Below are 23,199 nucleotides of genomic sequence, written 5' to 3'. Positions count from 1 at the left end.
AAAACTAAAAAAATCTAAGTTAATACCTTTGACTGGAAATTCCCCTAAAATCTACCTTCAATAAAAGTGTCTTGCTACCTTTCCAGGCCAGTGTCTTACTGAAATTTGTCATTTTCCATTACAAGTTATAAACCTTAACCTTATAATTTCCTCATTTGATTTCCAACTCATACTGACCTTTTGCCAGTGGACAATACACACGCTACTGCACCTCATACACCAAGTAACCGTTGTTAAAAGTCACACTGTGCAACGGGACTATTTGAAATGCAAGCAGTGATAAACTGAAAAACTCATTTGATAAACTGGAACTTGTCCTTATGCAAATAAGATCATGAGGAAACCATAACTTTAAAAGATTTTATTTTGACCTTTTACAAGTTTACTCATGAAGATACTTAATGTGACGCCCTTGTTTTTACTGCCACTCTCCTATAACTGTCTTATGTAATCTACCATTGTATTTCTACCTGAGAGGTACTGAAGTTGTCATCTATTGCAGAACTACATATGTAAGACGAGATCGGGCGCGCTCAGGGTGCTATGGCCGTAGACTATGTATATAGGAACCACACATTACACATTACATCCATTTACCTTTAAATGGCTCCAGTCTATCCTTCTTTATGTCAGAGCAGTACTTAGTGTATAAAAGCACCACATCTTTTTTATCCATTCCTCAGTCAGTGAGCATTTAGATTGTGTCCAAGTTCTGGCTATTATAAATTGTGCTGCTATAAACATGGGTGCACATGTCAATGTGATATGATGTTTTTAATTCTCTTGGGAAGATACTCAGAAGGGGAATAGCTGGGTCGAATGGGAACTGTAGTTCTAATTTTTTGAGGATTCTCCACACATTTCTTAGAGAAGTTGCAAGAACAACTCTTCCTATGAACAATTCATATTTTCTCTCCTGTGAGGAATATGGCAAAATTTATGATTCTCTTTTTATTTTAATTACCACATAGATAAATCTTATATTCAGTGTTAAAAGGTATGTCTAATAGCTGCTAATGGCTTGATTTATAATGCACATTTTTCCAAACAATGTATTTATTTGAATACAATCCTCCCTGTCTGAAGCACAATATAAATAAATATTGTAAAAGGAAGAGCAGACTCCTGGACACTGCTTTTTCCAAAGTCATGACTTACAGCCCCGCTAAAGGGTGGTGGAAATCAAGGCATTATTCTGATTGCCGGTCATAAAGTGATCAACTAAACCACTAATTGCTACTGGTCTGAGTATTAAAACATGCAATTCAGTTTACTATCATTAAGTTCTGGTTTCCGCAAAAACAAGTATTTAAAGTACATTAAAAGAATGACTGTGTATCATGATTCAAAGCACATTTCCAGATCTGAGGAAGGTGTCTAAAGAGGCCCTTGAAGAGAATTAGGGATACAGACAAGAGGACAGGAAGGACTTAAGTGACAACAGATTCCAATTTCAGCTCTTCAAGATGTATTCTTTCATTTGGGGAAAATGCTTCTGAAAAGGGGAGAAAGGGCACCACAAATCTGGAAAGTACTGCTTAGAAACAAGAATGACGGGGCCCCCGTTTCTTTCACATTTCACAAAACTAGCTGCAGTTCCTCAATCACAGCGCTGGTTCTGCATTAGTTTATTTTGTTTTAAATATTTTCTGTGCTCCATTCACTCTGTAAACGTCTTAAAAAACCTCTTTAATTGTTCTAAGATAAACTAAATTATTTCTTTTTCAGTGATCCCACCATCTCATGCTCATCTATTCAATGCAAATTGTTTTTCACTAATTGTTCCCTTTCATGGCTGTAAGTACTTTATCATTACTGTAAATCCAGGAACTCGCATGTGGAAGAGCTCAATGAATACTAATTAATGCCTAATGATTCCTTTACACCACCTTAACTGCCATAGATAGCACTGAAGCATCACTCACAAGGTAAATACAAAAAGTTTCCTCAAATAATATAGGGGTGAAAAGCACAGTAACATACATTTTATTTAAGACAAATATTTTTGTGTACTGATTGATAATCCTCCTGTTAAATATCACAGATAAATTTCTAGATGCAAAACCTTTTAGTCTAAATAGTCATATATACATTGATTATATAAATATATATTGATTATATATATGTATACATATATTTTTTTTCGAGACAGAGTTTCAGGCTGTTCTTAACTCACTTTGTAGGCCAGGCTGGTCTTGAACACCCAGAAATCCTCTTGTCTTAGCCAAGAGCTGGGATTGTAGGTATTTGTTACCATGCCTGGTAAATAGTTTTGTTTTTGATAATAATTCCTTTCAGAAACCAAATTTTCATTTACGTACTAAAAGATTAACCATTCAAGAATATACTTTTACCTTATTTTTTTCAGTTTTTTGTAACCAGTTTACTTATAAATGATAGAATCATAAAAATTGCACGTATTAATAGGGTACCATGTGATGTTTTAATGCATACATAGTATGTAATGCTTAAATCAGGTTAAACATACCTATTTCCTCAAATATTTATCTTTTCTTTTGGCAAAAACTTTCAAAATCCTTTCTTCTAGTTTTCTGAAATATGCACTAGAATATTATTGTTAAAGTCACTACAAGGGCAGCTGAAGAGCTAATAGTCTCTTGTGCCTATTAAATAAAGTAGTGTGTACTGAATTGTAATTTTCCAACCTGATGACATGATGATGTCATTGAGCATTTATCAAGTGCTTCCTTTGTGCCAAGCATGATCTAAGTGCTGTACTTTTATCATTTCATTTTATTATTTCACTAATTCTATGAGCAAAAGTTTATTTTCCTTACTTTACATATGAGAAACTAATGAAGTTTTTTTAGAATCGAGTTTAGCAGCCTGCTTCCCTACTTTTAAAATTATATATATTTAATATTCATCTATTATTTATTCAACAAATATTTATCAGCCACTGTATTCTAATCCCTGGGCTATACATAGAATAAAGTTGTGAATAATAAGATTCTTAACTGAAGAGGATTACCTTCCAGCAGAGGAGATAAATGAGTAAACAAGATAAATTACAGTTGGAAAAGCTACTATAAAATACAAATAAGATAATTAATGGATGGAAATTACCACAATAAAAATGGAATTAAGGTCTCCCTGAGAAAGACAGATTTGAGAGGTAAGACTTGAAAGGCAAGAATGAGTCAGAATTTAAAAGAACAAAGAGAAGCTTATTCCCATCCAAGGTCATATAAAGTATAAAGTCCCCAGAGCGGGAAAGGGCTTCGGGAAAGAGGAAAAGAATGACAGAGGTTTTGAGATGAGACGGAGAGGTAGCCATAATGTTATTATGGACCATAATAAAAAACCTGAATATAAATCTAAGAACACCAGAAAAACTCTGTCTTAAGCATGGCAGTGACTAGATATAATTTATAATGTTTTTTTTCTTTTTCTTTTTCGGTACTGTGGATCGAACTCACAACCTTGGGCTTGCCAGGCAGGTGCTTATGCCACTGAGCTAAATCCCCAGCCCTATAATTTATAATATTAAGTAATACAGTAAGTCCCTGACTCACCAACATTTCGTTGCAAACTTTTACAGATATGAACAGATCTTGCATCACATTCATAATATGAACAATTATTGAAGTAGCTCATGTGTCTGTGGGACACTGTCACAGCTGTGTTGCTGTGTGCTTACTGTACCGTGCCACAGTGTACAGTAGTGTAGTGCTTAGAGACCAGGATGTCTGGAAGCGAAAAGAAAGTGGTGGTGATGTGTAAGCGTCTGCTGCAAAGTGCAAAGCAATATGCATTGTACATTTGTGCCAAAAATGTCTAATGCTCACTTTGTTGGACTTACCAACAACTGTGACTTATAAATATTTTCCCAGAATGGAACTCATTCCTAACTCAGTGGCTTACTGTAATTCTAGTAATTCTAGTTTGTAAATGGCCAATGAATTTCAGATGGGCATGAACTGAGGGAAAGCAGTTAGGAAACAGGTTGGCTGGCTGTAGCAGTGGCACATGTCTGCAATCCCAGCACTTGAGGAGAAGCTGAGGCAAGAGGATCACCATAAGTTCAAGGCCAGCCTGGGATACACAGTGAGTTCAAGGTCAGGCTAAGGGCCGGGTATTTAGCTCTGCAGCATAAGCACCTGCCTTGCAAGTGTCTGGTCATGAGTTCAATTCTCAGTACCAAAAAAAAAAAAAAAAAAAAAAAAAAAAAGCCAGGCTAAACTACATGTAGGCTAAACTACATAGCAAGACCTTGCTTATCAAATAAAATAAAACAAAAACAAACAATAGGTTGATAAGATTAATGAATTGATGAAACAGATGAGCGATCTGTTAGAAAAGGCTACAGAAATGAATCTTTTGCATTTAATTACTTAAGGTCACAAATTACTATGTACTTAGAAAGTAAATGCAACCAGAGAAGGCTTAGGATATAGCCTTTAAGTATCACATTTCTTTTTATTGTAACTTCCAGTTCTGTCTATAGAGTAACAAGAATCAGATTCACTCTTCCCCTCAAACAACTTAGAAACTAGACAGAATAAAAGAAACTGTTTAGATAATTATCTATAGCCTCTCAAGACTAGGATCTCTCAGAGAAGGGAAATAAATGAGGTGAAATCCACCACTACCCTGGCCCTTTCATCTGTTGATAAGCACTTGACTGACGATTATAGAACACCTCTCTCAATTAAATGCATATGCTTTGTAAGAGATTTATTAGTGTACGAGTCACCAGCAAAAGAGACTGGAGAGTAAACTGGTCAGTCCTGAGAAGAACTAGGAACTATAGAATCAAGGAAGCCAAGAGACAATTTCAAAAGTGAGGTGTATATCAATTCTGTTGAAAGAACAAAAGTCAAGAAATATGAGAGAAAAGGATACAGGAATTTGGCACTGTATTTGTAATGGAGGATCTTGACAAGAACAGCTGCAGTGGAGAGTGGCCCCAAAGCCACACTGGAGCGGACTGTGGACACTGCAAAGAGATAGCGATATCTAAGACATCTGGACATAAAGGGGAGCAGAGAAATTGCGAAGTAACTACAGAAGGACATGTATTTGTGATGAGATTTATTAGACATCTGTACAGAGGAAAAGATCATTTATAGAGGAGATAATGATCAGTTTGGAGTAGCCAAAGTGATGCAATACATTCCTTGAGAAGATGAGAGGGACTGGGATCCAAATCATGAGGAAAAGGGTTTCCTGCACTAGGGAAACAAACAAACAAACAGACCCACAAGTACTATAACAACATAAAAAATTCTCTGAAAGAGGCTAAATTATCCCACCTTACAAACAGATTATATAAATACTTGTAATTTTGAATCCTCATGATTTTAGGCCTTCATTATGAACACTGCTTTGGTGTGGTAATGAACACTCTTAATCTTGGCAGATTATAGGCTAGGCAGTGATAGCTTTTTAATCCTTCTTTTAACTGGCCAAAAATTGCTTTGACTTTTTTTCTTGCCGTTTCCTCAAAGGAATCTACATGAAATCTGCATTACTCTTTCCAATTCGTTGTTTATTTTCAGAGATAAGTACTTTAGAGAAATCCTAAGGTTGAATTAATGTCATGAGAAGACATCAAATAATTGAACGTATTATATGAAGAATAGTAATTTTATAGACAGCAATAAGGTATTAAAAAGCCTTGGGCTTTTTATGATAGCTATATACCTTTACCGCATAAGCAAATACATGAGTTATGACAGTCCTTGTCTGTCTCATGATAGAACTTTGTCTCCAACTCTGAAGGTCATGAATTTGTTTTGATTGTTAATATATTCAGAAGCCTTACTGCGATTAGATTAAGTGAAGCAATTTAACATTTACTAAATTAAGAGAAGCATAATAAAATAGTCCACAAATGAAAGTATGTCTAGTTAAAAACTTACACTAAAAGTCAAAATGACATATTTGAAAAAAATCAAGGGCTGAAAGAATTCTGGCAATTCAATTATATATAGATACAAATAGCCAAGTGTGGTGGTAGATTCCTATAATTCTAGCAGTGGGATGCTGAGATGAGAGGACTGCAAGTTTGAGCCCAGCTCAGGCAACTTAGCAACTGGGTGAGACCATGGATCCAAAACATGGGGCTAAAGAAGTAGCTCAGCATGAAGGTCAGGGGTTTAATCACGAATGCCACAAACAATGAAAATGTCCAACTTCACAGGTAAACGAGAAAACACAAATTTAAATCAATTGAAACTTAATTATCACTAAATAGATTATTTTAAGTAAATAATAATGTTAGTACTATTTAAGGAATGGAGAAATGGACATTCTCTCACACACCATTGAAAATGCTAAAAACCATTTCTAAAAGGCAAATCAGATGATAACATAATTTTTTAAGTTCACTTGCAGAAACTTATTTTACAAAAATAACTATGGATATGTACAACGGAGGTATACATAGTTATAACAAAAATTGAAACCTAAAGACTCAGTAACAGAAATGAATTTGTTATAAAACTGTGATTCAGCAACTCAACATTATACATAATTAAAGATGATAGAAGGAAATTAATTATATGATGAAGTACCACATTTCTAATAATGTAATAATATCTGTAATACTGTGATAAATTAAATAGAAAAGGTTCCAAAAGGATATACAAATATCACATTTTACTAAAAGTTCACATATTTGCAAAAGTTATACATCTGAAAGCAAAATAACATATTTTATTTTTTATTTTTATCTAAATACCAAAATTTCTCCCCAAATTGGTTCCATATATTTAAAAGTAGCAAGGGAGAAAAGGCAAGAGGTCTAAAAAAATTTTAACATAAAGTATATATGAACTTTAATTAATATTCTACATATGAATTAGGCTATAAGGCACTTTTGTCCATTTAAGATATATTACCTAAGCTTAGTCTAACACTCAAAAGGAAAGTCAAGTTGGTCAGTAGGAAAAAGACAGTGTATAAGTGTATCACAGGACCTCTTGATTTAATAAAAGTAAGCCCCATAAAATCCTTGCTGATTGTGGTGATGCATACCTATAAGTCCAGCTACTGGGGAGCTGAGACAGGAGGATTGCAAGTTTGAGTCCAGCCTGGAGAACTTAGGGAGATCTCCAAAACAACAAAAAAAGGAGTCATAACCAATGAAACAGTCTTTATGATAGCTGTATTCTCAATGGTAATTTCTTTCTTTCTTTGTTTCTTTCTTTCTCTCTCTCTTTTCTTTTTTTTGTACCAGGGATTAAACTCATGACCCTATGTTTGCCAGGCAGGTGCTTATACCCAGTCTAAACCCCTGGTCCAGAGTACAAATGGGTAATGAAATTGCCTTCTTCTTCCTTTTTTTTTGATAGTGGGGATGATACTCATGACCTTGTGCTTATCAGGCAGGTGCTTACACTACTGAGTTAAATCCCTAGCCCTCAATGGCAATTTCTTTTCATCATCTCAGAATAAAAGATGGAGGTTCTTTGTTGCACTGTTTCAATGTGTTCACTTTCATGTATTTGTATTTGTGTTTTTAAGAGACTAAAACTCAGTATTATGACTTACCAAATAAAAGCAATCAAAAGAAATGTTATGAAGTGGAGAAACATTTTCCATTTTAAAGACTATACTTGCCTTTGGATTGTTTGCATCAAACAGTCCAGTCGAAAGTCCAATCAACAAGGAGTTCTTGTTTTTATTTTGTGGTGGTGATTCAGAGTGACATCGAAGTGGAATAGATTCTTCCGGGAAACAATGAATTGACTGAACTTGAGAGACTATATTCAAGTGTTCATAACAAACCACCTTATGGAAAAATGGTTCTGGTTGTACAGACTTATCAACATCATATTTAGAATGGTGAGAATCATCTAGTCCTGGTTCTGTGGTACAAAAGAGAAATTATGTTATAAGCATATATAGTAAATAAAGTTCTTTTTTTTTGGTACCAGGGATCGAACTCACTACCTCGTGCTTGCCAGGTGGGTGCTTATGCCACTGAGCTACATTCCCAGCCCCATAAAGTTCCAAATAACATTGACAAGGCATAATATTTAACATAAATTTTATCAAAAAGCCTCACATCTATCAGAAAAACAAAATATAAAAATGTATGTGAATATATGAACTTATAAATAATCTTTATGAGGACATAATGTTTCATTTTCAGAAAGGTTTGATATATACTTCCATTATATTGAAAGTATTAAAACAGACACGAATCCAAAGAAATAACTAGACATTATTTTCCAGTTTCCTTTGTTCCCATACATAGAAAAAAGTGCATTTCTTATGTCGCAGCTAATACTACAGAGACGACTACAGTGATGCCTCTGTTCATAAACTTAATTTGTTCCATGACTCTGGAAAAGATGGCCACATTCATGTTCTCACAGGAAAGATGGCTATAGTCATGTTCATCACCCAATGCAGGGTTTGCAAACAAAAACAAAATTTTGTCAAGAACTGATGTTTGTGAATTAAACTGTTGCAAGTAAAAGCATTTGCGAACCACGGTACCACTGTAATTTAAAAAGAGGATGATATATTTAATAAGCTTAGTATATGGTTTTAGCTTGGCAAGTAATCCTTTTCATCTTAAACATGCAATAAAATAACTGATCAAAAATTTTAATATCCAGGTGTATAACCCAAGCTTATTAATTCAGATTGTAGTGCTCTATGCCTATTTTATTTTAAAAATCATTGTGATGACTGATAAGAAATGTACTATTTATATGTTTCTCAAATAAAACAGGTGGTATTAACTATAACCCAGGAACAAATCAGATTAATGCAATGATATTTACCTATAATAACCTCACTAAGCTGGTCAACATTCTGCAAGATTTCATCTTCAGAAACTTCATTATGCTGAATGGCAACTTTGTCTTCCAACCTGTCATAGATAGACACATCAGTTAAAAAGGCACAGTTTACCAAAAATCAAAGCATTTACAACACAGAAACAAGTTCACTAGCATTCTATGATTTCTCTTGCAAGGCCTTTTCTCTTTTATATATACTTTCTCTTATAAGCAAACAATTTTTCACTTTGTTGAAAATTTACTAATCAGCAATCATTCATACATTCTGACAGTCTAAATTGTTACAATCCCTGGAAAGAATAACTGAATTGCTAATGAAATTTATAAAATACAATTGTATTTTACATCCATTATATTTCTATGTTTTTATCTTACCAATATCCATGCAAACATCACTCTATATAAAATGCTATTAATTGCATCATCGTTTGTGATTTACTGGCAAAGTGTTTTACTGGCTATCTACATATACTTTATTTACTCATTGATTTCTGAACATGTGAACATCTACTAGTCTTATAAAATTATTTTATAGCGTATTATAATATTAGGATATTAAATTATAATACTACATTACTATGGCATTATTTCTAAGAAGGTATTACAAAAGGGATCTGGGCTTTGAAATGTAAGGAAAAACACAAAACCTACTCAGTTTGCTTTGTTTCTTCTTCCTCACTAACCCACACATTATTAATAATACATGGCAAACTCCCATCTTTGTTTTTCCTACTTGGCTCTTGAAGAACTTCTGTTTCCAAATCATCAGGTTCTGCAAAGTAAAAAAGAAACAAAAAAGGTGTCAAAAATTTTTTTTGCAAAACAATTGAATTAACTTGGTCTTCAATTTTGACTTGGAGGGTTGCCACAGCCTGGTGTATTGAACAGAGGGCCTCTGGAGTGCAGCAGGGTGGGGGTGAGGAGGGAGGCACCTCACAAACCCACAGGCTGTATAAAGCCAGGTAAAGAAACAAGTGACTTGGGGTCACAGACAAACATGAAAACTGGGAGCAGCTGGAGTGAATATAGCCACAGGGCCACGTACTACTGACCAACCAGGCACAGCAGGCACGGTGAGGCAGGACTTGGCATGCACACCCAAAAAGTAAGCCTGGAAACAAAATAGGAAAGTAGTGACTCATTATCCTGCTCATAGATCTGATTCCAAGACTACAGGCTGGAGAAGAAACCACTCACTCAAATACACTGAGGAATTTTTGGGAGTCATTTCCATTTTTCTTTTTTGTTTTTTCTATTTTCTTTTCTTTTGCCCTTTGTCTACTTTTCTTCTTTTTCATGTTTTTTCTTTTCTGTTACTTTTACCTGATTTCCTTAATTTTCATTTACTCTTTTACTCTTTCATTGAATGCTTTAGTTCTCTCTCTTCTTCACATTGTCCTTTTCAAATTTTACTTCTTTCATTTTCCCTAACCCCTCCAAAGTTATCAGTATTACTTTGTTTGTTTGAGACAGGGTCTGGCTGTAACCCAATATCTGGTTTGACTTTGCATAATTAACATTGTTGTAGTCTGTTCTTGGAGAAAGTTAGATGAATTATACAAAACTCACCCCTCCCCAAATTAATGGAGGCAGCTGGATCATGGGATACAGGCAAAGGCCAACCATTAGCCATCCTTAGCACTACACTGGGAAAACAGACACTTATTAAAGGGAACTCCAGACCTGTAACAGTCTTTCCACTTTAACTAATCCTTAGTACCCAGCACAACAGCACACAGTAGAAACATAACAAGACAAAGCAACAAAATGCTTCCAGAAACTCCCACCTTCCCAAGATATATCAATGGGGAGGAACTCAAAAGCCAAACAGCTGAATTAGGGATATTTCAATTGTTGAACCTCTCCAACCTCCAACTTTCCACTACTCCAACAGAGGAGTTGTAAAAAAAAAAAAAAATCCATTCAGTGTTCCTAACATTGCTGGGCAATCAAACCAAAAATGTGACGGTAAAAACCAGTATTGGCTGAGAGTTAAGTCATGCCATGGACATAAAGGGGTGATGCTTCAGTCTAAGCACAGCTTTCACCTGGACAACATACAATGCTTATATTAGTGCATTAAAACAGTCATTTTCCCCCATTTTATTTGGATAAAATATTGTAATCTTGGATCCAAAGAAAGTGACACCAACAGTGAAGCTAAGAAGAAAACTGTGAGAACCATAATAGAGTTAAAGAAAGAAATCATTGCAAAATTTAATAAAGTCCTAAAAAATGAATTAATAGTATAATTTCTGGTCTCAGGAGTAATTATTTGGTTTCCCATTATTTCTTATGGGAAAAAATATGCACAGTTCTTGAACTTTTAAGTGTTTAGACATGAATTTAGAACAAACTGAGTTTTGACAACGTAGGTATCACTGTATATGATATGAACAAAAAACAGATCAATAAAGTGTTTGGTAAGCTAAAGATGCCATAACTGAATTTAATAAATGAAACGATCAGTAAGCTTAAAGAAGACATTAATAAAAAGCAAGCTGAAATAAATAAAATGATTCAAAGGTGAGTGCTCCAAAGAATTAGAGCCCATGAAAAGGTATTACAATACACAAATCCAAGAGGAAAAATTGTATTGAAAGTATGGGTAGCAGATTCCATCCTAGAGGGCAGCCTGGCTGGAGGACAGTGAGTCTGTAATCTGTGCCTTTCCATTCTAGCCTAGAGGGTGGACTCAACTGAAGTCAGTGAGTTCTCGATCTGGGTCCACCCATTTTATCGTGGAGGGTGGGTTGGCTGTAAGAATGTAAGACTGAAGGGAACTTCAAGACCCAAAACACATATGGGTGCACAGATGCACACTGATGTTAAGATCAGATCCATACCCAATATATCTCTGGGGTGCTACACAGAGATTAGCAAAGAAATGTAAACATCAGAAAAAGAAACTGAACACAGACACTCCTATGAGCCTGTCAGTAGCCATTAGGCACTGGTATCCAGCTCTAGTAGGGAGAACCAGCCAGCTAAGCTACTGTGTACCTGCCACGATTGGGGGAGCCTCAGAGTAGCTACACATGTCTGGAGAAGCCAGCCCTATACCCAACACCACCCTGGGAACCCAGGATAGGAGAAACCCAGGTGCCTGACCCATTTCCCTACACTGTGGACTGACAGCCAGCATGGGAAGTAAATGGGACCCCACAACCTGCTTGTCTAGAAGAACTCAGAAAATGTCAAGACAAAGAAGCAAAAGGCAGTCTCTGGTCTCCAACACATACAAAGCCATGTCCAAGATATAAATTTGGAAGAGATTGTAAGTTGTACACATGAAGTTTCTAAAGTGATGGTAACCACAGTAAAATAACAACTTCATAAGGCGATTAAAGACATTAAATTAGGTGACGGGAAGATGGCGGATCATTAAGCAGCAAAATAGGGAGCCTCTCTGAGAGAAACAGCTCAGATGCTAGAATAAAACATCCCAGAGAAGACCAGATAGACAGAGACAGATCCTCTAAATCCAGGAAGAAACTAAAGAGAAAGGAAAAAAAAAAAAAAAAAAAAAAAAAAAAAAAGAAAATCATGGACGGACGGCTGTAACCAAACTTGCTCTCACCAGCGCTTGTCCCATTGTGTATGAAAAGCCGCTAGAATCCAGACACATATGGGTGTGGTGAAGTTGGAGGTTGGTGAGCCCATGGGCCTCAGTGGGAGGAAGTGGTCACAGAGGGGAGCGGTGGAGCAGAGAGCAGCACTCAGCTCGGAGATCTGTACTGGCTTGCAGTGAGTGCAAGGAACTTGGTCCTTGGGTGGGTATGGGCGACTGCCCCATGACATTTTGGAGTTCAGCAGGACAAGCCTAGAACCAGAACAGCAGTGGCTTCAGTCAGCCACTCCTAGTACTGAGCAGATGGTGAGAACTGCTTGGACTGAGTCCTGCCTCTATGTATGGTCCAGTAGCAAAGGACGAGGTCTCTCTGAAACTATACCTAATTGGTCTTGTCTGTGTGGCACATACTAATATGGTGAAGACTCTCGGAGCTTGACCAACTCAGAAGGGAGGGGGCAGCCCGCCCTGCCCCTGCTGGTACTTCAGTGATCATCAGCAGACTGGGGAGGGCAGCAATCCCTAGCCAGCATGCTTCAGAGTAATAGTGGCTAATACAGGAAGTGCTGAGGACTCACATTGTCCACTGTCTGGAGGAAACCAGAAACATGACAAGAGGAAGAAACAAAAGGAAATCTTTAGTCCCTAATACAAACACTAATGGCCTGGGGAAGATAAACACAAAAGAGATCAGAGGTTGCACACCTATAGTGTTGGAAAAAGCAGCATTAGACATAAAGAATTATCATTGTGACATTATAGAAGAATTAAAAACAGAAATTCTAACACAAGTAAAGAAAGATAATAACAGAAATGCTAAGTACCTCTCAAGAAGACACAGATGGGAGAATGGAGGGACATAGAAAAAGGAGAGGAACCTTTGATGAAGAATATAGAAAAATCTAGAATACATGAAACAGATTCAAAGAGACTACCAGGAAATTAAAAACTCCATTGAAAGCTGGCAAAACTGCTTGAAAGAAACTAAAGACTATCAAACCTTGAAGACAGGTTTGCAATGTGCGATCATGAAAGGAAAGATCTCTTAAAAAAAAAAAAAAAAAACAAAACAAAAAAACCAAAAACTAAACAAACAAACAAAAAAAAAACCCAAGGAACCAAAAAGTAACAATATGAAGGCTAGAAGATAAGAAGACGATCTATAACTTAAGAATAAAAAATGTGAGTGAAGAAGCAGGGGTAAACACAAATGAAATACAGAGGCTACTTACAGAAATAATTAAAGGAAATTTCCCAAGCATAGGAAAAGGAAATGATATTCAGTTATGTGAGGCATACAGAACTCCAGCCAGCTATAACTAAAATAGATCTATGCCCAGACATATAATAATCAACATCCCAGAAATTCAACACAAGAACAGAATATTAAAAGTTGTCAGAGAAAAGAAACAGTGTTTATCATCTATAAAGGAAAACCCATCAGAATCACAACAGACTTTTCAACACAAACCATCAAATCAAGAAGAGCTTGGAGAGAAGTACTTCAAGCTTTGAAAGAAAATAACCTCCAACTCAGTACGAAACTATCTCTCAAAATTAATGGAGAAACAAGACGCTTCCATTACAAAGAGGAACTGGGGGAGTTTGTGACCATCAATCTTACCCTACAAAAAGTACTGCAGGACATTATAGAGAGAGAAAGAAAAAAAAAAAAAGACCATGGTTTCAAGAATAGCAACAGGGAGACACACTGAATGGGGCAGACAGTGGAATAAAGGGGAAAAGTAGAAAACCAATGGCAAAAAAATAGCATGGCAGAGATGAGCCAGATAAGATTGGCCATAATCACTAACGTGGATGGCCTCGATACACTAATAAAAAGAAACACAGACAGAGTGGATCAGGAGATAGAATCCATCAAGATGCTCTATATAAGGAACATACTTAACCTGAAAGAAGGTTTATGGACTGAAAGTCAAAGATGAGAAAATAATGGTCTATGGGACAGAGAACCAGAAAAAGTGGAGGTAGCTCACCCATCAGCTGCAGATTGATTGGAAAGACATAACCCTATTATACAATGGAGAACTACTCAGCTATAAGGAAAGAAAATCTTGAGGTTTTTGTAAGTAAATGGATCAACTTGAGATCAAGCTCAGGGGTAAAAAGGATCAGAATCACTTAGCTAAAGAACGGGTTGCCTCCTTAGTCTAAAAACTAAAGGAGTTAGCGGGATACAAAATGTACAACGAACCCTGTGAAAGTGAAGGGGAAGAACTGTCTAAATAGGCAAGGTAGAGGACATTGGTAATCTTGTATCATGATTTGAAACCCATATTGTTTTCATCACTCTGGTTTGGTTATATTCTGTTATAGTTTGTCTCCTTGTACTAGATTTGAAGGCAGAGACAGGTATTCCAAAGATGGCAGGCTATCATCTTTAATTTCCTATTAACTTAATCTAAAACCTATATTGCTTTTACTGTCTTGTTTTGACTGATTTTATTTTAATCTTTCTTGTTTGACTGCCATCTTATCTCGACTGATTTTATTTGAATCTGTTAATGTTTGATAGTATCAAGTATGAGAGTATAGGCAACTACTCTGAAGAAAGTAAGATTTACTATGATACTCATTCTGATTTGACTATTATCATCTTTTGAAGACTTATAATGTCTCCAATGTTTTGTTTTTATTGATTTTGTTCTGTACTGCTATATTCAATTGTATTATACCTGATGATATGGGCAATTCTATTGAAGATATCAAGAGACATCATGGTAATCATTGTAGATCACCTTGTATTGTGGTTTTAAATTATATACTATGTCCATCCTTTTGTTTTGAATGACTGCATTTTTTTCTGCTCATTTGGTTTTTCTTTTCAAAATAAAAAAAAGAAATTAGATCAGAAATGCTATCTCAGGTAAAAGAAGAAATGAAAACATAATAAAAGAATTGTTGAGTATATCTAAAGAAGACATCAATAAAAAAGCAAAGCATAGGAAAATGAAGGAAATTGTGAATGAACAATATAAGAAAGATATAGAATGCATGAAACAGATTCAAAGAGACATTCAGCAAATTAAAAACTCCATTGAAAGCTGGCAAAGTCACTTGAAAGAAACTGAAGATAAACTTTCATACCTTGAAGACAGGTTTGCAACTAGTGACTACAAAAGGAAAGATCTCTTAAAATAACAAGAAACCAGGAAATAATAATTCAATGGCTACAAGATGATACAAAGAAAAATAATTTAAGAGTGATAGATGTCAGTAAAAAGCAGGAATAAACACAAATGAAATAAAACTATTTATAGAAGCAATGGCAAAAAACTTCCCAAGTATGGGAAAAAGATCTGACATACAGTAAATGAGGCATATAGAACTCCAGCTAGACATAGCCAAAATAAATCTATACTCAGACATATAATAATCAAGGTCCCAGAAATTCAGCACAAAAACAGAATATTAAAGGCTGTTAGAGAAAAGAAACAGATCACCTATAAAGGAAAACCCATCAGAATCATGACAGACTTCTCGACATAAACCATCGAGTCAAGAAGAGGTTGGAAAGAAGTATTTCAAGTCCTGAAAGAAAACAACTTCCAGCCTAGATTGATGTACTCTGCAAAACTATCTTTCAAAATTAATGGAGAAACAAGATATGTCCTTGACAAACAACAACTAAGCAATTCAAGACTACCAAACCAACTCTACAAAGTATATTAAAGGATATTCTAGAGAGAGATAAAAATGACCATGGTTCCAGGAACAGAGGGGGATTGCTAAGCACGGCAAGCAGTTGAATGGAGGGGAAAAGTAGGGGCCAATGGCAGGAAAATAGCAAGGCAGAGATGAGCCAGTACATGTAGGATGTAACTATTAACATAGATAGCTTCAATTCACCAATTAAAAAAAACCAGGCAGAGTGAGTCTGGAGACAGGATCTATCAATATGCTTTATACAATAAACACATTTAACTCAAAAAGGAATTCCTAGACTGAAAGTCAAAGAAGAGAAAGCAATGCTCCATGTTACAGGGAATTAGGAAAAGGTAGGGGTATCTTGCCAATCAACTGCAGAATGGATAAGAAAGATATGGCATTTTTATACAATGGAAAGCTACTTGGCTATAAAGAAAGATAACCTTGAGGCTCTTGTAGGTAAATAGATGCAACTTGAGATCATAATAAGGGATAAAATGGTTTGGAGTCACATGAGTGAACATTGTGTTGTCTCCCTAGTATAACAGACTAGGGGAGTTAGTGGAATCCAAAATGCACAGTGGATATTGAGAAAGTGAAAGGAGGGGGAGTAGCCACTGTTAATTTCCTATTATCTTGTTTGAAGCCATGTATTGTTTTTCATTGTTCTGTTTTGTTTGGTTTTATTCTGTTTTGTTTGATTTTATTATATCGGATGGCATGGGCAGCTATTTCAAAGATAACCAAATATATTATGGTAGCCATTGTTGATTTTCTGTTATCTAGTTTTGAAGCCCTATATTGCTTTGCTTTGTTTTGATTGATTTTATTCTATTTTTTTGGTTTGATTTTATTATGTTTGATGAGATAGGCAGCTACTTTGAAGATAACAAGAGGCATTATGGTAGCCATTGTTGACTTCCTGTTGTCTTGTTTTGAGGTTCTGTATCCTGTTCACTGTTTTGTTTTGATTGGCTCTGTTTTATTTATTTGTTCTTATTTTCTTCAAAATAAAAAAAAATGAAGGTATGGGCAGCAGAAATGAATAGTGTGAGAAGAGTGTCAAAACTACAGGATAGGGTTGATGCAGATGTATGTTCAGAGATATTTTAAAAACAGTAAAAGATTGCTGGATACAGTGGTGAAAGTCTGCAATCTCAGCATTCAAGAGGCTGAGGCAGGTGGACTGCTCCACGTTTGAGGTGAGTCTGTGCTACATAGTGACTTCAAGGCCAGCCTGAACTCACTACTATAGTGAGACTCTGTCTCAAAAAGCCAAACAACAAGGCAAAACAAAGAAAAACAAGAGATCATGGAAAGTGAATATAGCAGCTTCCAGATGATACAAAGAAGATTAAACTATGATTAACTGGAATTAGTGAAAAATCAGAAGCATAAGAAACCCATAAGAAACTGCCTATACCTTCATAAGAAATTAGAATAGCATAAGAAACCTGTTCATAGAAATAAATCTTTCTAAGCATGGTTAAGAAAGTTGGTATAAAGCCAGGTGTGGTAGCACACACCAGTAATCTAAGCACTCAGGAGGCTGAAGCAAGAGAATCACTAAGAGTTTAAGGCCAGCTTGGGCTGCATAGAGAGTTCAAGCCAGCCTGAATTACATAGTGAGACTCATATATATATATATAAAAAAAGATCAAAATTGGCATATAGATAAGAAAGGCAAGAATGAAAGAAAAGACCCATGATAATGCAATTGGAAATGAAAAAGGTGAAATCACAGTGGACACCACGGAAATTCAGAAAATTATTTGCAATTACTTCAAACATTTGTACTTCCAAATTAGAGAATTCAGAAGCAATGGATAAATTCCTAGGTACTTATGAATTACAAAACTGAACCATAAAATCCCCAAACAACCCAGTAACAGGCAGTGAAACTGAGGTAGTACTAAAAAACTTACCAACTCAGAAAAAATGCCCAGGATCTGATGGGTTCAATACTAAATCCTACAAGAACTTTAGGAAATAAGATATCTAATGGCAATACTCCCCAAACTTGAAATGTAAAAAGTACTGTCAGACTCATTTCTGGAAACTATTTCTGGAAACTATTTTTTCTGGAAACTATTCTCACTATCTTGATTCTAAAATCAGACAAAGACACAACTAAAAATGAAAAGTACAGGCCAGTCTCTTTAACCAACACAGATATAAAGATTCTCAATAAGATATTGGCAAACTGAATGCAACTCATCATTAAAAAGATCACTGATCATGACCCGACTGGCTTTAACCCAGGCATGCAAGGATCATGTGAATCACTAAATGTATCAAATCCTACAAAAAGAAGCAAGGGCAAAAATCACATGATTATCTCAATAGAGCAAAAAAAGCTTTGACAAAAACCAACATCCATTTAAGGTTAAAAACCCTTAAGAAAACGGGTAAAACGAACCTACCACAATCTGATAAAAAAGCCATTTATGACAACCTACTGCCAACCAGTAAAAAATTAATCCAGTAACAAAGTAAAAATAAAAAATAAAGGTATCTGTGATTACTGAAATGGTGAATAAACTGTAATATTATTATTACAGTTAATATATAGTTACAATTAATATGTAAAGTAAATTTTAATCCTAAAACTCTGTCTCTCAACCTCTCTCAGCCCCAATTACCTGGAATTATATAACAGTAAGTAAGGAGCTTCTTCTGTTTTTACAGCAGCTACTCATTTTTTATCTAGCTATTTTCTGAAAGTAGTAAGTGATGAGAGTTTCCATTTTCATTTATTAACTTTTTATTCTTTTAAGGTAACATTATATGGTTTATCATTGAAGCAAATGCTATCACCTCTCTTTTTTTTTTTGGGCCTAGAACCTAGACACTCTCTTTTTCCATTTTTAAAATTTCATGTTATCTGTCTTACTTTGAATGACAACTATTATTTGTTAAATCCTTAGTTTTTACCCTTGCATGAAGTTTTGATTATTCATACAAGGTAAGTACTTGAGAGTAAAATCCTTTTCTATTTTATTTTTTAATATATATTCTCTAGTACCTTGAGCTATATTAGTATTAACTTATTCTATAAACTTGATTTGTGACTATTTTGCCAAGAAAACCCAAAACATCTACTATCAGGCTCTTTGTAGAGAAAGCTGCCAACCCTAACACTCAGCTAGAGTCTCCATTATATGCCTGTTTATTTCTTTTCATTTTATCTATTTCTTATTTTTAAAAAGTGCTTAAAATACTGTTTTACCTCAGTCTGCTATAATAGAATATTATAGGCTAGGTTCTTTAAATACAAGATTTATTTCTCATAGTTCCAGAGGCTGGAGAGTAGGACCAGGAAGAGCCATGGTCAGTTTGGAGAATCTTCCTCCTGGCTTGTAATCAGCCTTTCCCTCCTTATATTCTCTCACATGGCAGATAGCAGAGAACTGGCTCTCTGGTTTCTTCTTATCAGGACACCAATGTTATTCAGGTGGCCGCACCTTCTTGACCTAATTATCTTCCAAAGCTAAAACTCCAAATGTCACATTTAAGATAAGATTCCATATTTGTGATGAAAATACATGATGAAAGTTTAAATTAAAAAAATTATAGAAGATTCACTGTATTAATCCTCCCACATTTGTCATTCAAACACACCATTTTTGCCACTTCATAAAGCAGTTCCTTTCATCAGTGTCTATACAATGTTTGGTCAAAACTATGGTGAATACAACTGTCAGGTCTTTTCATCAGTGTCTTTACAATGTCTGATCAAAACTATGGTGAATATAACTGTCAAGTGCCATCCAGTGGAAAGTCAGGGTCATGAAAACATTACAGTGTGTCCTCTCCCCTCTATTCATTGAGTCTGGTATCATGCAACCTCAGGTTCTTTTTTGTTTGTTTGTTTGCTTGTTTTTTGGTACCATGGATTGAATTCACAACCTTGCACTCGCCAGGCTAGTGCTTATGCCGCTGAGCTAAATCCCTGGCCTGCAACCTCAGATTCTCCAGCATGAATCTGAATCAAAATGACCATGAAAGCAAACATCTTTTTTTTTTTTTTTAAATTCAGGAGATTAATATAGACACAAAAGCATAATTACAGATGTTCACAAAAGAGAATTTCCAGAAGTGCTTCAGAAAATAGCAAGAATAATGGCATAAAAGGGTGTTCCATGAAAATGGTAATATTGTAAGTAGGATTAATGGCAATGTGTCTTTCTCTGTAATAATTTTTTAATTTAAATACTTACTGTATTTTTCAACCACATCTTGTATGAATTTCTGAGGAGCACAAACATTCATTCCATAGGTACTAGTAAACATAATTCTAATGAATAGGATTATGCTGTTTTGTTTTTTTGACACAGGGTTTCACTATGCAATTTAGGTTGGCCTTGAACTCACTTTGTAGCCCAAAATGGTCTTGAACTCCCAGTGATCCTTCTGATCAGCTCCCAAATGCTGAGATAACAGACCTGTGCCACCGTGCCCAGCCTATAAATAGGATTATTTAAATTACTCTGGTGAATTATCTTCATATATTGCATGGTCTCTGATACTCTTCTTCACTAGGTGAAGTTGTTTCTTTTCCCCATTATTTCTGGTGGCACTATGATTCCCTGGACTAATGGAAAACAGTTATGCTATCCCAACTCCATCCAGACTGAAACTTTAAGAGAGCTGGCAGCTTCTGCTTGGCATTTAAAGTCCAAGAACCATCATGAAAGGCTTTAACCTGTCCTGGAAAAACTATACAGCAAAGAGGGGTATCCAGGTGAACCTGCCAAGAGGACAATTATGAGAGAGATGTCGTCTTGGACTCTGTGGATAAGATTAGCTGATAGATGAATACCACTGAATGATACCAGTTGATGCCACATGGAACAGAAAAATTTTCTCAATTCTTGATTCATGAAATTACTAAATAAAATAAAATAATTTTATTAAACTATGTAGTTTTAGTGTGGAAGCAATAGATAACAACAGGTAACTAAAACAGAATTTTGTATCTGAAAGTGTGCTAACACAAAAGTTTTAAAGCATATACTGAGCAGCAGCAGATGTAAGTCTAAGGAAATTGCTGCCAGGAAACTAGCTCCTGAAAAATGGTTACTAAAGGCTGAAGAAATGGGGATTTGGAGGCACGATATTTGATACCTGTAATAATGTGGAAAATAGAATGCACTCCACAGATTCAGTCACCTGGTGCTAGAGTACATATCTAGATGTCCACCCAAAGCCTCATGCACTCCTAAACTGGATCATGAGTGTGTGATACTGGGCCAGATTAGTGCATTGATGGGTGTGATGTTTGGAGGTAAAGCCTGATGGATGAAGCATGTCTATACATCCCCTCCCTTGAGTGCTTGATGCTTCCTGCCTGCCTTGTCATGAGCTCTTTCTCCTCTGCCATGCCTCTCTGCCATGCTGCCTTACCTTGGAGGTAGCTGACTAGGACTGAAACTCTACAAACTGTGAGCTAAACTAAGCCTCTCCTTCTCTAACTTGTGGATGTCGGGCATTCTGTCCCAGCAAAGAGAAAGTAACTAAGATGGCTAGTAAAGGAGCTATCAAAAGAGCACATTAGAAGTTCCAGTTAGCTTCTAGTAGGTTCTCAGAAAGTAAAACAATGAGACTGATTGATTGAAGAAGGGACTCTTTAGATTATGAGCAGAATTTAGAAGAGATATAGAGGTTCTAGGATCATTCCTTCTAAGCAGCAACAGCTTCTCAAAGGAAGATAGGTTCTCAAGACAAAGATAAATTTAGGGCATTAAAATGTGGCTTCAGGGCAAAGATGAAGTCAAGAGTAAGACCCTTAAGATCTTCTCTTATGGCATGAAAGATTTAAAGGCATGCCCTACACACCACTTCTGTCAGATGAAAAGATTTCTAAGGAGTTTAGAGCACTGTTCCAGAACATCCTCACAGGCAAGGCAAGGAAGAGCCTGCCACAAAACAAAACATGAAACAACAAAACAAAACAGCAGGATGTTAATAACATTCATAAAAAACACAAAATGTTTCAGAAGTTTTACTTGCAGAAGTACTACCAGAAGAAAGTGTTCCAAAGAGAAGAACCCACATTTGGTGCAAAGAAATCAGACAATGCTACTCTAGTCTAGATGTCAGAGTCTCTGTGAACTGATGACAGCCATGTGCTTCTCATCTTCCTTGTTTTTGGAAAGGAGTTTCTGGGCCTTCCTTTCCATTGTATGGTTGCCATGTGGAGGGAAAAATCACTTATTTTTTTTTCATTCAAAGATCTTTGGAGAGACAGTAGTTAAAGAACTCATCTGAAGAAACCTCAGCATGCAGGCCTGATTTTGACATCAACTTAGACTCTGAGTTAATGTTATAATGAGGTCAAGAATATAGACAGTGGCACAGCACCTGCCTGGCAAGCACAAGGTCACAAGTATGATTCCTCGTTAAAAAAAAAAAAAGAGTGAATGTATTTTGTATGTAGGAGGAATTAAACATTTTTGGTCACAGAGCAGAGCAGACTATGGCAGATTAAAGATAGATGCAAAATTTTCAACAGTTTCCCTTTCCTTTGAATCTAGGCTGGTCATGACTACATGAAGAGGGAGAGAGGTCCATCATAAATCAGCTTTTAGTTATACCCTTCAAGACAGCAGTAAAACTATCCTGAATCCTTCAGATGGCTTTATCACTAGCTGAATATCAATCATTAAGTGAACTCTGGAACAAAGGCACATGAATTAGGAAAACCACATTCATTGAACCTTGACTCAATCTCTGACACTTCCATTTAAGTATTATTAAATCTTTTCTTTTCCCCCAGCCTTTGGAACTAAACCGAGGGCTTTTACACTGAACTAAATCCCTAGTACTTTTATTTTTTGAGACAGGCTCTTACTAAAGTCCTTATGGTTTCTAGGCTGGGCTCACGCTTGTGATCTTCTAGTCTCAGTGTCTGGTGTGCATCACCATGCCTGGTCAAATTAAGATATTCTGACCCATTACAACATACCTTCCGTGTTTCCATTTGGTTCTAATAATGTCTGTGGAGATGCCTCGCTATTTGGAGTTCTTGTCTCAGCAGAAGAATCAACAATAATGGATGAGTTTATTTCTTGTGAAACACATTGTAGCTTTTCATTGATGATTAACGGTTTGTAGTTATCTCCTTCAGGAGAAATCTCTAAAAAAAATGAAAAATTATGCTAATTCTCAAAATGACTT

The 23,199-nt window shown here is 35.8% G+C and overlaps 1 protein-coding gene across 18 annotated transcripts in view; it reads right to left on the bottom strand.

The window, feature by feature from the left end:
- Positions 1-23,199, bottom strand: part of Nek1 (NIMA related kinase 1) — a 165,796-nt gene that overhangs the window by 17,890 nt on the left and 124,707 nt on the right. For all 18 annotated transcript variants that reach the window (XM_063234760.1, XM_063234759.1, XM_063234764.1 and 15 more), the window contains 4 exons: positions 22,988-23,158; positions 9,432-9,552; positions 8,763-8,851; positions 7,588-7,835 (listed from right to left, as the gene is read on the bottom strand). In XM_063234760.1, the coding sequence (XP_063090830.1) occupies positions 7,588-7,835; positions 8,763-8,851; positions 9,432-9,552; positions 22,988-23,158 (629 nt within the window). The remainder of the gene's footprint in view (positions 1-7,587; positions 7,836-8,762; positions 8,852-9,431; positions 9,553-22,987; positions 23,159-23,199) is intronic.

Source organism: Cavia porcellus, unplaced genomic scaffold (assembly GCF_034190915.1).
Source record: "Cavia porcellus strain 051 isolate PalLab524CR breed Dunkin Hartley unplaced genomic scaffold, mCavPor4.1 scaffold_24, whole genome shotgun sequence".
Classification (NCBI taxonomy): Eukaryota; Metazoa; Chordata; class Mammalia; order Rodentia; family Caviidae; genus Cavia; species Cavia porcellus.
This window is presented reverse-complemented; position numbering and strand designations above follow the sequence as displayed.